Source organism: Mastomys coucha, unplaced genomic scaffold (assembly GCF_008632895.1).
Source record: "Mastomys coucha isolate ucsf_1 unplaced genomic scaffold, UCSF_Mcou_1 pScaffold12, whole genome shotgun sequence".
NCBI classification, from domain to species: Eukaryota; Metazoa; Chordata; class Mammalia; order Rodentia; family Muridae; genus Mastomys; species Mastomys coucha.
Genome location: NW_022196894.1, coordinates 10,730,939 through 10,747,027, shown reverse-complemented (window position 1 = coordinate 10,747,027; position 16,089 = coordinate 10,730,939). Strand labels below are relative to the sequence as shown.

At 43.6% G+C, this 16,089-nt stretch overlaps 1 protein-coding gene across 2 annotated transcripts in view; it reads right to left on the bottom strand.

Annotated features, from left to right (window-relative positions):
• Positions 1-15,864, bottom strand: part of Bmerb1 (bMERB domain containing 1) — a 122,435-nt gene extending 106,571 nt beyond the window's left edge. For both annotated transcript variants that reach the window (XM_031363129.1, XM_031363130.1), the window contains exon 1: positions 15,552-15,864. In XM_031363129.1, coding sequence (XP_031218989.1) covers positions 15,552-15,654 — 103 coding nt within the window. In that variant the 5' untranslated portion in view covers positions 15,655-15,864. The remainder of the gene's footprint in view (positions 1-15,551) is intronic.
• Positions 15,865-16,089: the final 225 nt, after the last annotated feature.

Here is a 16,089-nt window from a genome sequence, read left to right as displayed (position 1 = left end):
AGAGGGGGAGGGAGGGGGAGGGAGGGAGAGAGAGAAGGAGGGAGGAAGAGAGAAGGAGGGAGGGGGGGAACAAATCAAACAAAAGGTTGGTGGTCAGTCAGCATATATGCCTATGAACTGGCTAGTCTTACATTCTAAGTTCAGTATCTTGCAACCCACTATGTGGGCAGAGTGAACCTCTAAGTAGAAGGCTGTTATGTCACTGGTATATGCCCTTGAAGGGAATACTGGGAACCTGCTTCCCAGGACCCTGAAGTGCATAGCTTTGACTTAACCACAAGCTCCCTAGTCTGATGCTCTGCTCTTCACAGAGCCATGGACAAAAATCTTACAAAGCATAAGCAAAATAAACTTAACTCAGACCATCCTCCACAGCTACATGGAGCCTCTAACATGTGATGTCACCTGAAGCATGCCTTCGATCTGCCCATTAAGTACAGGCATATTTCTACAGCATCTCTGCCTATAGCCAACTGAGTAGTTAGGAACAGTAGTAAGTACTGGATTGATACTCTTTTAGATTGGCTTTGTTGTCTTTCTGTTTTCATTTTTCAGAAAGGGGGGTGAAGTAATGGAGAGGTTGACCCACAAAACATTAATTCTGCATATCTCTATCCATGGCAAGGTTCTGAATGTTTACAAATAGTAATAAGAGCATTAGTGTATTTTATAATCAGTTAAGAATGTCTGGTCTAGGACAAGGGCACCCTAGGTTCATCTGCTTTCTTTCATCCTGGAACAGTGGGTAGACATTTGATGTCACATCTGATGTTTCCTGAGGATTTGACACTGTGATTAGATTGAAAAATGGACTCTTTCTTTTCTTTCTTTCATTTTATAATAATTTATTTATTTTTATTTTATGTGCAATGGTGTTTGGCCTGCATGTATATCTGTGTGAAGGTGTCAGATCTGTTGGAACTGGAGTTGCAGACAGTTGTGAGCTGTCATCTGGGTGCTAGGAATTGAAGCCTGGTCCTCAAGAAGAGCAGCTGTAACCCTCCTGGCTTGAGGACTGATTCTTCAGACCCTGCCTGCCTCTCACAACCACACCTCTCTGCCCACCTCCTGCTATTTGCCACGCTTCTCTCCTGGTTCCAGTTACATCGGAAGTCCTGCCTCTACAGAGACTAAAGGAGCTGCTGATTGGGCCGGCATGCTGACGAACTTGGGGGAGGGGTTTTGCCTCCAATTTACTACCTGTTGGCTTGTAACAAAAGGTTGATTAAATGAGAGATGGCTGAGTGATCACACCTCCTTGTTGTCTAATTTTTAAGAACCTTCCACGTGGTTAAGGTAACATAAAAATGGCCTGCCAATTCCCTACTCCATATTCCAGAAAACCCATTCTTATTGTTGCCACTGGCTGGCAACAAGTAGCCAATGTTCTCAACTGCTGAGCCATCTCTCCCGCTCTGGGACATGTTTTTTTAAGTTAGGTTTGTTTGTTTGTTTTCTTTAAAGACTGAGTCTTACATAGCCCAGGCTAGCCTCAAATACATATGTAGTGGAGGATGGCCTTGGATTCTGATCCTTCTGTCTGTCTCTCAGGTACTTGGATTATAGGTACATACCATCATGCCTGGTTTATGCAGTGCTAAGGGCCTTGTGTGTGCTAGGCAAACATAGTGAGCTACATCCTAGCCTTGCTTTTTGTTTCTTTCATTTCAATATATATATTCAACACACACACACACACACACACACACACACATACAAACACAAACATATGGCTTCAGACTGACTTCTGTTACTACCCAGACCTTGGGAATATTGTCTTCCCTCTAGTCCACTCTGAAAGGAAAGTGGAGGACTGTATTAAATATGCCTTGGGGGGACTCCAATGTGCAGCCAGAGATGGCAACCCCATAGGGATAGGTGTACCTCAGCATCCCTGTTTTAGTTCCATGCCTGATAGCAGTAATAGAAGCAATTGGGAATTTACATAGAGAATATGCACAAGGTGCCACTGGAGAAGATAAAGGACCTCTAAATGTTTAGGTGCACTAATATGTCAGAATATTAGCAGGATTGGCCATTGGTACCTTTTCCTCCTCCTCTTCCTCCTCCTCCTCCTCCTCCTCCTCCTCCTCCTCCTCCTCCTCCTCTTCTTCCTCCTCCTCCTCTTTCTCCTCCACTTCATCAAAGAAATGCTAATTTCAGTTTGGAAAAAAAGAAAGAAAAGAAAATACATGAGGCTGGAAGATGGCCTAACTTGGTAAAGTACTTGCATGAGGACCTGTGTTCTATCCCCAGTGCTCACATAAAAGTCCTTGGCATATGTCTGTGATAGCTAGCCTTACAACCTGAGATCCATGCCCACGGTCCACATGTGGAAGAAGAGAACCATCTCTGCAAATTGTCCTCTGACCTCCACAAATAAACTGTGCCATTCTTACATGCACACACACACACTTGCTGAGATGTCATTTATCACCCAGGGTGCTTGGAAGAGGCAATACAGAGACATGATTTGTTCCTGGGAGCTGATCCTGTTGCAGAGATAGCTTTGAGGCAACTGGCTGGGCTGACTTGGGGCCTCAGCCAGGGCTCATGTGTACAGGGTACTTCAAGTCTGCCACCTGAAATATTTTTGGCTGTATGTGGAAGTGACAATTTCTCCTTCACTTCAATTTGTCAAAAGCAGTGAATTTTCTAGGCAGGACAACTTGGAGGGAAATCAAAGTCATTCTGCACGTAAGTGTTTTATTGCTTCCAGAAGCTCCTAATTGGGTTTCCCTTGGCTTGATTCTGAGCACATGCAACAGTTTTGATTGTCAGTGCTCTCTCTCTCTCTCTCTGTGTGTGTGTGTGTGTGTGTGTGTGTGTGTGTGTGCGGGCATGTGTGCATGCACACATACTCAAGCACGTGCCTGTGCACACACATATGTGTACAAAACACTGAGACATTGGTAGTTAAAGACAGAGGTATCCTAGGGATGGAAGAGGGAATGGAATACTATTAGACTAGAGTATATGCATCCTAAACTCAGGTATTTACGACTGTGGGATAGAGCCCAGTGAAGTAGTAAGGTCTATTTTTTGTTACCCATCTACAGATGGGTGTATAAACAGAATGTAGCCTGCTGTGAGTGCAACATTTCACAGCAAGGTTTGAAGTGCTAGATGTAAAAAATGAGCCAGGTACAAAAGATCACATGTCGGATGAATTCTATTCATATAAAAATGCATCTGAAGGACAAAGAGCACAGTGGGCACTAAGGGTCCGAGGAAGAAGAACACAGTGGGCACTAAGGGTCCGAGGACAAGCCACAATAAGACTGAGAACATGATAGCCCGAAATATGGCATGGGAGGAAATGGCAGAAATAGGGACGTTACTTGGACCTCCTCATGATTTTATTCCCTGAAGACTGAGTGGCAGGTGTCCTGTCCTACACCCAAAGGGAAGAAATGTCACACAGGGAACTGGGGAAGGCTCAATCAATAAAGTGCTTGCTGTGGAAGCACAAGAACCGAATTTTGATTCTTTGAACCTATGAAAAAAGCCAGCAGCATGTAATTCCAGTATTGGAAAGCCAAGAAAGGAGGGTCCGTGGGACTGGCTAGTTAGCCAGCCAGTCTAGGTCAGTGAGGGACCCTGACACATGAACAAAAACAAGGTTGGCAGTGTCTGAGGAATAAGAGCTGAGCTTGACTTCTGACCTCCACACAGTCCTATGACACTTCACCACGTGGTCCCATAAAACCTCAAAAGTCTTCAATGCTTAAACATCTGGAATATTTTGTGGGGACATGGTCCTTAAACTCATAGTAATCCTCCTGTGTCAGCCTTCACAGTGCTGGAATGATAAGACACCATACCCAGTGTATAAAAGGTTGAAATCATTCTTTTTTTTTGTCCTATAGTGCTAGGGATGGAGTCCTGGGCATTATGTATACTGGGCCAGCAGTCTACTTGTGAGATACATCCCTAGCCTGAAAACTTTTTAGCACCACCATAACAATTCAAGTTGAAAATTCCATACCAAATGTGGAGTAACAAGTCATAATTGACACAGAAATTCACTAAAAACATGGTATTAAATAATTTGGCTGTACATATATGGAAGATATAAAACATAAATGGTGTTTAGGCTTGGGCCCCATCACCAGGACATCTCATTAAGCATATACAAATATATGCAAATATTTCAAAATCAGCACTCAAAATACTTCTGGTTCCAGATATTTCAGATAAGGGATATTCAACCCATCTGGATAAATTCTTAACTTTTTCTTTTGTTATCATCATTTGTTGTTGGGATGTCAGTCATGAACCTAGCAATAAGATAGAGAAGATTTTTTTTCCTGTAATCCCACCAGAGTTTCCTTTAGGGTTGAACACATGTATTCAAATGAGGCAGCTAATATTTGCCCCACTCTATGAATGCACTAAATGGTAATTCATTATAAAAAGGTCTGGGGCTCTAGCTCAGTTGGTGTGCTTGCATAGCTTGGACAAAGCCTGGAGTTCATTTCCAGCACCTTACAAACCAAATGTGAGAGTATGCTTTATTCTCAGTGCCAGAAAGCACAGACGGGATCATTCAAGGTCATCTTCAGCTACCTATCAAGTTCCCAGGAAGCCTGAGACCCTGTTTCAAAGAAAAAAGAAAAAAAGCAACTTTGGAAACCAACTGTGCTGGTTAATACTTTTAACTTGACTTGGATTAAAATCACCTAAGAAACTAGCCTCTGGGCAAGCCTGTGAGGTACTACCTGGATTAGGTTAACAGACAGGGGAACTGTGAGGCACCACCTGGACTAGGTTAATAGACAGGGGAAGAAAAACCTGCCTCAAGTATGGTTAATACTGAGATGCTCAAGAGAAAAACTAGTTTCACAATGTTGAGCTAAATCTGAAGCAAGCTTTAATCAATTAAATACTGACCAGGATAGGCTCTTGTCAGGTCCACCCTGGGGTTCCAGGGAGTGGACACAGTTGTTTTGTAGGGGTTTAAAATGGCAAAACCCATAATTCACTGCATTTCCCATCAGGCTCAATCAGGGGCAAGCACACATCCTGATGCATTTCCTGCCTATGTTCTTCCCACCTACATGTGATCAAGAACACCTGGTATAGTGTTCCAGGAAAGTATCTTGTCCCTGGGAAAGTGGAACTTACTGGTTAACTTTGGCTCTTACATTTAACTTATGATCAGGTCCATTCCCTGAGCTGGAATCCTGAACTGAATCAGAAGAAGGAAGTGAGGGGAGTACCAGCATCTATCTATCCTTCTCTGCTTTCTGACCTCATACAGCACAAGCAGCTTCCACTCAAGTGCCTGCTGCTTTGATGTCCTTGACATGATGGACTGGACCCTCAAACTGCTTTAAGTTGCTTTGATAGGTATTTTATCAGAACAACAAAATAAATAAGCAGGACATACCTCCATTTATTAAAAGAGTAATGTCAGCAGAGATAACTAGACTAGCCTAGTCTCCCATCCCCAGGGAATTGGGCTGCTCAACTCCTGGCACCTACCCAGCTGCTGAGGCCCAGCAGACAGCTCTGCAGGACAAGTTTTCATTTGTTGTAACCACCAGGAAGAGCTCCACTGATACCTTTGTAAGTGTCTATCCAAAGAGGCTGAAGACAGATGGGTCTAACCTCGATGGATAGTGAGTCTCCAGATTTACACAGGCCTGTAAACACAGAGAGACGACATTCTATCTCACCCTGGAAATCTGGGCATGGCAAGAACCAAATGGAAATCATTTCAGCATCTTTGGTTTTTTGTCAGAATGGCAAGGATTCTGTTAATCCTTCTAAAAGAAGGATTCTGTCCTCTTAAGAGCTAAAAGTATTTCACCCCTGGAGAGAAACATGGTCACATCTCCAGCTTTCAACTGTCTTTATTCCTGCCTTGACCAAGGAGCCCATTACAGACTGTTCATTAACCTCCAAAATTCAGACCCTGAACCTAAACTGCACCATGAGGGAATAAGGAAGTATGCCTTTGTGAAAAACTATGAGCTCATGAGGGCAGAACCTTTATGGATGGAATTGCTGTCTTTATAGAAGATTCCAGGAGAGGAGGCAATGTCTCAGACAGCAAACCACTTCCTGCTCAAACATGAAGACCCAGATTTGTCTCACACACACAAAAGTGTAGAGTTGTAGTCTCAAAGCTAGGGAAGTAGAGACCGGAGGATGGTCCCTGGGGCTCACTAACCAGCTAGTCTACCAAATTGGTGAAAGAAAGATGCAGGATCTTTCTTTCACCATTTTGATAAGGTAGTGTGGGGCATGGTAGTTCATGTCTTTAATCCCAGCACTTGGGAAGCAGAAACAGGTGGATCTTAGTGAATTCAAGGCCAATTTGGTCTACATAAGAGAATTTAAGGCTAGTCAGGGCAATAAGTGAGACCTTGTCTGAAAAACTGATTTCCATTTATAGTTTTAAAAACTCAAATAATACTTGTAGAGTTGGGAAAAGAAGGATTCTGTCAGATACAACTAACGTTCTTCAATCTGAGACCCACATCACACATACACCCACCCCCCCACCCCACCCCCACACACACTTACCTACAGTTTGAACATTTCTGAAACAATGGTCCCTCCTCCCAGCCTACAAACACAGTTTAGCATACACACACAATTATGATTTTTTTTTTTTTTTGGTTTTTCGAGACAGGGTTTCTCTGTGTAGCCTTGCCTGTCCTGGAACTCACTCTGTAGACCAGGCTGGCCTCGAACTCAGAAGTCCGCCTGCCTCTGCCTCCCAAGTGCTGGGATTAAAGGCGTGTGCCACCAGTGTCCAGCCACAATTATGATTTTATGTGTATTTTCCCAGTAAAACTCTTGATTTTATTGGCTCCCCATTGTGTCCTCATTTTTCTGCCCATTGCATCACTCCCAACTAACCCCCTGGCATCCAGCTGAGAGAAGTCTTCACTCTTCCATGTTGCCGTGATTGAAAGATGACCACAGGCCCAGGATGACTAAGGGCTTATCCTCCACATGGCAATATTGAGAAGTTCTGTGGTGCCTTCTGGAGGTAAGGCCTAGCAGGAAGTCTTTAGGAGACTGGAGTACACTATATCTGATATGTATCACAAATATATGTATATATGATATATATTTTATACACATAAATACATACTGTGGTGGTTTGAATATGCTTGGCCCAAGGAATGCTATTATTAGAAGGTGTGGCCTTGTTGGAGGAGCTCCTCCTATGCCATGCCTGCCTGGACGTTGTTATGCTACTGCCTTAATGATAATGGACTGAACCTCTGAACCTGTAAGCCAGCCCCAATTAAATGTTGTCCTTTATGCCTTGGTCACAGTATCTCTTCACAGCAATGTAAACCCTAACTATGTCACACACACACACACATACACACACACACACACACACATCTGCTGACCTCACCAGAAACCAAACTAATAGAGCCAACAGATTTAGCCTTTGAATCTCCAAAGTTGTGAGCTAAATACAGCTTTTCTCTACACAAGCTTCCTGCCTCAGGTGTTTTGTTATCATAATGCAAAGCTGATTAATAGATTTTTCTCCATATTAATAAAATTATAATGCAAATGTGGGCATGTAGATACTGTATATGCAGAGACAGAGTGAGAAAGAGAAGCAAAACCAAGAAACTGAGGGAAGAGCATGAATTCTATCTCACAAGCATGAAGTCCTACCACAGACACTTTCTGGATCTCATCTGGCTCGCAGAATAACCTGGGAGACAGTTTATCCTTGCTAACAGCTGTGTAGCATTTCATAGTGGATAAACAATAACTTCTAGATGCCTTCACTTTGTGTCCAGGGAAGGGTCTTTGTACACTAAGGTTTCTATTTCCTGTGGACAGACTCTTATGTTTCTCTTCAGAATGTATAAATGTTTTGGCATTTAATAAAAGCTAACATCAGTAAGGTTGCTGGATCAAAACCTATGAGGTGTGTGTGTATGTGTGTGTGTGTGATATGCACTTGCTTATGTCTTTGTAGGAGCAAGGGAATGTGCACAAGGGTGTAGCAACCACAGGCATGAGAGCCTCTGCCTGTGTTAGCTTCCAGACCACATGTGCATGAAGGAAACAGATGACTGAGATAAGGGACCACATGGATCCACAGTCCCATTACACAAATACCAATGAAATCATATTTCATTAAGCCAAGAGGAAAGAAACAAGAAAAAAAAAATCAAAGCAAAACCCAAAGTCAGTGCATGCTGGCCTTTGAAATTGCCTTCTTCCTGCCTTGAGCTGGTGGCTTACCTGAGATGCCCTCTCTTCAAATTGGCAGTTAACCTGAAATGTCTTCCTTACCTCTCTTCACTTCTACAAACCACTTAGCTCACAGGCCCAATGCACATGTTCTTCTTTGCTGTTGGTCTACTGTTCCCTGTGAACACCAGTCTCTTCTCATCTCCGGCTCCTGCCGTGCTGACAGGGAGCTCTGCTCTATTCCACAGACACTGTTGCAGTGTTCTTGTAACTGAATCCCCTCTTCCCATAACTGTATGCTTTTTGAGGTTCCAGGCTATGTCTTGCTTTATCTCTGCATCCTCTACACTGGACCAGAAAGTAACAGGCCTTCCTGGAAAGAAACGTTTGGAGTAAGAGAAGCCTACAATCAGGTCAGGCTCAGCCAATTACTGATTTTAAGACCTTCAGCAGGCCGGGTATAGTGACACATGCCTTTAATCACAGCACTTGGAAGGCAGAGGGAGGCAGATCTCTGTGAGTTCAAAGCCAGCCTCAGTTTCAAGATAGCCAGAGCTACATAGTCTCAAATAAATAAAAATTTTAAGAAAAAAGACCTCCACCAACTTCTTTAACTTCCCTACACCTCATTTTCCCCAAGCATAAAATGGGAATTACAACCTGCCTTTGTCATAGATTGCCATGATAAATGAAAGACTGTGAGTTCACAGCTGAGCTCCAGGGACTGTTTATTATTAACAAGCATTTAATAACCATTCAAACACCAAGAGTTTGGCGCAGTGGCACATACCTTTTAATTCTAGCACTCAGGAGGCAGAGGCAGATAAACTTCTGAGTTCAAGGCCAGCCTGGTCTACAGAATGAGTTCAGTGATAGCCTGGGCTACACAGAGAAACACAGATACCAAGAGTAAATTCTGTAGACTTCCCCCTCTTTACTTAACACACAAATAGAAACCATAAAACATGACCCATCAAATAGAAGGATGATGGCTCCTGCTTGTAAATTTGATAGTCAGAAAGCTAAAGCAGAAGGATCACTAAGAGTTTGAAGCCTTCCATAAAAGCAAAACAAATCCTTTAACATTAGCATCTTCGTAACTCCATATCCTTGCTTCTATAGTAGCCATAACTTGAGTTTGCTGCCTATCAGCCAAGGATCTACCTCCTAGAGGCCAGCCATGCTGTCTCTATCCCTAGTCAACACTTCACACTCAGGCCACTCCTCATTTGCTCAAAATGGATGTCATTAAGAAGGAAGAAGGAACGTTTAGCAGTGCTGCTCCAGCGCCTCTGTGTGGTCACAGCTGTCCTTTTCTGGTTCTATTCTCCCCTGATAGCCAGTGAGGCCATCAGGGCAGCCTCAGTTGATCTCTTGCTTAAAATGCCCTGTAGGGGCCCAGCAAGATGACTCAGTGGGTAAAGGGGCTTGTTGCCAAGACCGACCACCCCAGGACCCACACCATGGGGGCAGAGAACAGACTCCTTTCCACTGAACTTTACATGCCCTCCCTACACAGAGAATAAATAAATACATAAAATACATGGAAAAGCATGGCCCAGCAACATGCCTTACCATAGTAATAAGCTTCAGGCTTTTCTTAAAACCATAACTACAGATAATATCTGGCCTGCCTCCTTCCTAACTAATCATCCATCCTGCCCTGACTCACTGAGTTACAGATGCTTTAGCCAACTGCCTCTTCCTCAAATACTCCAAAAGTCTTTATATCTAGAGCTTGGATTCCTTGGTATTCTCTTGTCAAAATGTCACAATATTCTTCAAACAGCTATTTCCTGATGATCAGATAAGCAGTATTCCTCCCTGAAAATGCTCAGGAAACATCTATTATGATTAGAACACTGCTTAGATATTAATCTGATACCCTCGCTTCTAATGTCCTGATGTCCCCTAAATAAACCCTCTCAGATAGGAGGACCTTTGCCTTGTTCAGTACTGTATGGATATCTCTTAGTGATAGATAGATATATCACCTGGAAGGAGTGCTGACACTCGTCTGCCAACCCAGCACTCTCATAGTGGAGGTAGGAGGATGAGGAATTCAAGGTTATCCTAGTCTATATGATGAATGGAAGCCAGCCTGGGTGTCTTAGTTACTGTTTCATTGCTATGAAGAGACATGACCAAGGCAACTTTTATAAAGGCAAGCATTTAATGTAACTGGCTTATAGTTTCTGTTTAGTCCTCTATCATCATGGTGGGAAGCATGGCAGTGTGCAGGCAGACATGGTGCTGGAAGTTGCAAGAGTTCTACATATTGATCCACAGTTAACCAGAAGGAGACTGTCATCCATACTGGGTGGAACCTGAACATAGGAGACCTCAAAGCCCTTTTACACAGTGATGCACTTCCTCCACCAAGGCCACATCTCCTCTAATAAGGCCACACCTCTTAGCATTGCCACTCCCCATGGCCAAGCATTGAAACATGGAATCATGGGAATCAAACCTATTCAAACCACTATATTGGGATACATGAGATCCTGTCTCTAAACAAAAAGTCAAGAGAAATGAGTCAAATCAAGGACACTGGTGCAGAAACCTTCCCCTCAGTAGAGGGTTCACAGAGAGGCAGCAGTGAAGTACACTGCTTCAAGCTCTGTATTGTTTATTAACCATAGACACTGGTCAGTTAATGATCTGCTTGTCAGTTGTCTCACATCTTCAGACTTGTAAATAACAGTCATCTTCCAGGAGCTTCAGGGAAGATTGCTGCCTGGGCTGGCTGCTTTATTACTGTGGATGCCCTTGGCAACCCCTCCCCCAACACACATTCTAGGCCATTTTCCCCTTATATCCCCTTCCCCAGTTCTTGAACATCCTTTAAGACATTGGGATCAGCGAAGATATGGCTCCAACAACAGACCACTGTGATCTTCAAAAGCCCTGAGCTTTCTCAAAAGGCACCTTGTTTTTGTGTCTCCCTTAATTAATTACAGTCAGTTGAAAGCAATATTTTTATAGATCTTGCCACAGTAAAATGTCACTATGCATTTTCCAACTGAGTTATTACAAAAACACCCCATTGCTTACGGGAAAATGGGAGGTGGAGTAAAAACACCAGGAGCTCAGCTTTGAGGCCAACCTGGTCTACCTGGTAAAAGTTGAAGAAGGAAAGGATTAATAGAAGCAATTTTTAAGAATCTATTTCAAGTGAGAAAATACTAGATGATTCTCTAGCATACATGAGACCCTAGAAATGAATCCCTAGAAATGAAAATGGGCACAGGAGGCAGGGCACTAAAGGTGTCTCTCTCTACGTACACTCTGTTCAGTTCCTAGCACCCACATTGGTTCTGGGAACTGAACTTGGAGTCAAGTGCTCATAACTACTGAGTCATCCCTCTAGTTCTATCTATTCCCATTTTACAAATAAAGCAGCCAGTATGTAGTAGTTCAACTATATACCCATGGTAACAGAGCTGGAAAGGGCAAGGGCTAGTTTGAACTTACTTCACTGACTTCAAACTCCTATTCTTTGATTTTCTTTCCTTTTTAGTTATTTGATTTTGAAATGGGACCTCATGTACTAGCCTCAAACTCTCTTTGTAATCAAAGATGACCTTGAATTCCACACCCTCTTGTCTCTTTGTCTGAGTACTGCCATGTCAGGTCTGTACCTCCACACCCCACTTCTGTTCTTTCCAACTGTAACTATAGTACATCACATATGTTCATCTAAAAATTTGAGCTGATGTAGTACCAGGTGTTACAAGCCTAAGAGGGTTCCAAATTCAAGTACTACCTACAGTGTAGGTTCAAGGCCTAGATGACTTTAAAATATGGCTTAGTGATAAGAGTGCTTGCCTATAGTTCATGTGCTTGTGTTCAGTACCACAATACCACAAATAAAAATGACAGTAGGTTAAACAAATGCTGTAGTTGAGAGATGTGGTATAGCTCAGTTAGTAGAGCACTTTGCCCAGCATACACAAAGCCCCAAGTTTGAGTCCCAGCATTGCAAACCCAGGATGGTGGTGCATACCCATGAACTTAGGTGTAGAGGTAGGATGATCAGAAATTCAAGGTCAAGAGCTAATTTGATGGTTTAGCCAACAAGAATATTTGGCACCAAGCCTGCTAACCTACATTTAATTGATGGAAGGAGAGAACTGACTTCTAAAAATTGTCCTCTGACTTCTATATGTGTGCCATAGCGCACACACACACACACACACACACACACACACACACACACACGTAAAAGGTCACCTTTGGGTATATAGCAGATTGGAGGCCAGCCTTACATGAGACCCTATCTATACATAAGTCAGAGTACATAAATATTCTACTCTAAATACTCTAGCTGAAATGAAAGGAAACAGTTAATACAATCTCAGCTAAAAACAACCAAGTCAGGCTGGAGAGATGGCTCAGCGGTTAAGAGCACTGACTACTCTTCTGAAGGTCCTGAGTTCAAATCCCAGCAACCACATGGTGGCTCACAGCCATCCATAAAGAGATCTGATGCCCTCTTCTAGTGTGTCTGAAGACAGCTACTTATACATACTCACATATAATAATAAATAAATCTTTAAAAAAAGTTATTTACAAAAATAAAAATAAATAAATAAATAAAAACAACCAAGTCTACCATCTTTCTACTCTTGAGCTCTTTAGAAAAATCTTTAAATATATGCAGAAGTGAAGCAGAACTTTTTAATTGGGGTCTTCCCTTCTTTAGCATGTCTGGTGTCACAGTATTGCCCAGGCAGTTGTTTGGCCACAGCCACAGTTACTAATTTCCACACTTCATTAATAAATGAATAGAGGCTCAGACTTGTCAGATGGCTCTGTAAATCCCTTGTGAATTGAGAGGATGTTTACATACAAACAAAAACCCCAAAATGCTTGGTTAAAGACAGGAATTAAATTGCCAGAGTCAAGAATCTAAAGTGGGTCTCTGAATTCCTGCTTTGAGATTTCAAATGTGAATAGCTTAAAGGGTTGGGGATTGGTTTGAAGATCTATGCTAAGGCACATAAGGAACTGATCTGGCACTGAAACAAGAAGCAAGTCTAAGAATCTTAGAGGTTTTGGGCAAAAAGGATCAGGGAGTCTACAGTTAGGACTCTGAAGTACAAATTTTTCAGAAACTTATGTGGCTTAAAGTGAATTCTTATCTCAGTTTTCCCTATGAGCTTGAATTTGGTTCCCCCCCCCCCAAAAAAAAAAGGTGGGAAAATGAGAAGGAAATGGATGTTTGGCACACACCTAGGTCCCAATGCTTGGGAGGACAGGCAGAAAAATTCAAGGTCATTCTTGGCTATAGAGAGCCTGAGGCCAGTCTGGATTATATGAGACCTTGGGGGGGGGGGCAGCTGGCAGAGATAGATGGGGGAGGGAGAGAGGAGAGAATGCTTTAGGGAAGTGCTCAATATTTTAGTTTGCATTGGGTTTTTGTTTTGAGACAGGGTCTTACTTTGTGGCCCTGGCTGGCCTAGAACTCAGAGCTGTGCCCAATATTGTAGTTTTAACTCAGTCTTTCTTTATGAAGTTGAATGGAAAGGATGAAATGGAGTTCCCTCTAAGGTTGACAGAAGAATTACTGAAACAGCCATGTCCTGAGAACTTACCTAAGCTTTGTACACACCATCTTACTCAATATTCATGATATAAAGGCACATGGTATATGATATTACTATCCCCATTTTCAAAGGGCAAAGGTAGAGGACAGAAACACACCTTGTCACATTGTCAGCCAAAGAGCAGAGCCTTAGTCAAATCAGGGATTCCTTGACTTGGCTTCTACTCTATGGGGTCCCAACCCTCTATCAAGCACTGTGGACTGCAGGGACCAACATGGCCACTATCTGCTTATAAAATTACTGACTATCTTTGAAACAGACCCAAGAAGCAGTTAACCTTCATGAAGAAGGTATGGAATTCAACTAATCTGGGTCTGAATCCTGGTCCCATCCTTTCCATTTGTATTACCTAGCAAGCCCCGCCTTCTCATATGTGCAAAAAGCATCACAATGCCACACAAGGTTGTAGCAGGGATAAATAAGAGGTGTTCTGAAGCTTTCAGAACATGGCATTCTAACAATACAAGGCAGCCATGGGTGGTATTACTTAGAACTTGTCAACCACAGACCTGCAACCTCTAGGTTACCTCAAAGTGCCAGAGCCAAAGGATTTAGGAAGGATGAAGCAGGAGAAAGGACCTAGGGCTAAAAGGAAAAAGAAAATGGAAGAAAGGATGAGGTTTCAGAACACCCATCATAGCAGGAATGAAGACATTTGAACTTGAAATACAAACACAATTTAGCAAGCTATATTAATATTTAAGTCCATAGTTATAAGAATGGAGAAAACAATCCCAAAGGTATGCTCCTGTACATACACACACACACACACACACACACACACACACACACACACACACTTCCTCCCAAATGAGGATAGGAAAGGAGCTTATTTACAATACTTTAAATACATGTAACCCGGGGCTGCTGCTGGGGAAGAACACTAAGCGCAGAGCCCCAGTCAGAGCAGGTAGTTGCAGGGCCCCTTCGAAGGCTCTACCAGGGCTGCTGGGCAAGCATACCAGAACAGGAGGCAGGGTGAAGGACATTGGGAAGCCCCTAGAGTCAGGGACATCAGTGACCTTAGACTTTTCAGATAGCCTCCACTGTTTGCAGAGTTTCAAGTATTGTGTCCAACAAATTGAAAGCAAAAGACTTGGGTTCATTTAGAGATGTTTGTTGATATCAAAACATCAAAGAGAGAGCCGGTAAGTACAGAGGTCTGCTTCAAAACCGCCTCCAAGAGCTGAACCAAACCAAATCGTATCATTGAATCAAGGGCTAACAGAGTGGGGGAGGGAGGTTGAACAGCGCTAACCTTGCCCTTGCTTGCTCTTTTACCTCTCCTCTGACCCAAGAGGAGGTGGGACGATGCTGGCATTTCAGCTATGCCCTGAACCTCAAGACTGAAAGAGCACACAGACACTCCCCTATCTCTGTATGTGGGCGCTTTCCAAACTGCCCTTGGCTCCTGCACCCTCAAGCATCTTAACACTCTAGCTTTCCTCCTCCTGGGATGCAGGAGAGATGGTCCTTAGCAAAAGCTGCCTCTGGCTGCTGGATCTTGGACTCCTTAGTCCAGCTCAGCTGGACTCCTAGCTTAGCTGCCTTGAGATTTCCAGAGGAGCCTCCCGGTTCAGCCCAGCCCTGGAGGGTCCCCTCTTTTGTTTGTAGGGAGAACACTGCTGCTATGCAACACTGGAAGCCCAGCTGCGGGGGCGCTTCCCCACTCTGCTTGCCTGCGTCTGCTCTAGAGGGCCCCAGTTCAGCACAAGAGTACCCAACTGTTCCCTCCCGTTTCCCTGCCCGAACACTCACTTCCCAGTCCCTCCGCTTTCCATGCTGTCTCCTCCACCGCCCCATAGCGCCTCAGAGGCTTCTCGGCTTCCAGACGAACAGATAGAGATTGCTTTAACTCCATTGCTGATCCCCGCGGGCAAGTCCAGGGGTCCGTTTCACTCCATCCCTGCTGAAGGCTGCAGAGAGGAAGGCAGCTCAGAACGGCAGTGTTTTAATGGGCCTGGTGTTGCTGAGGAAGCTGCTCCATCTCTTCAATCTCCAGCACTCAAAGGCGCACAACTGGTACCCAGGATGGGGGAGGGATACATAACACATGCGCAATGGAGTCTGGAGGGGGGAGGTTTGGGGGCTGGGTAGGGAAAAAGGAGGACAGACGATAAACTCTCTAGAACAACAAAAACAACTAAAATAAAATCACCCCCAAATGAAGCAAGAATAAGGCACCTGCTCACATTGAAGTCAGTAGATAGGCTTTGTGTGGATGGATCTAGCATTGTGGGTGGCTGGGGATTCTGTTAGAGGGCTGGTAGGTTTCAAGTGTGATTGGTAAGCCAGA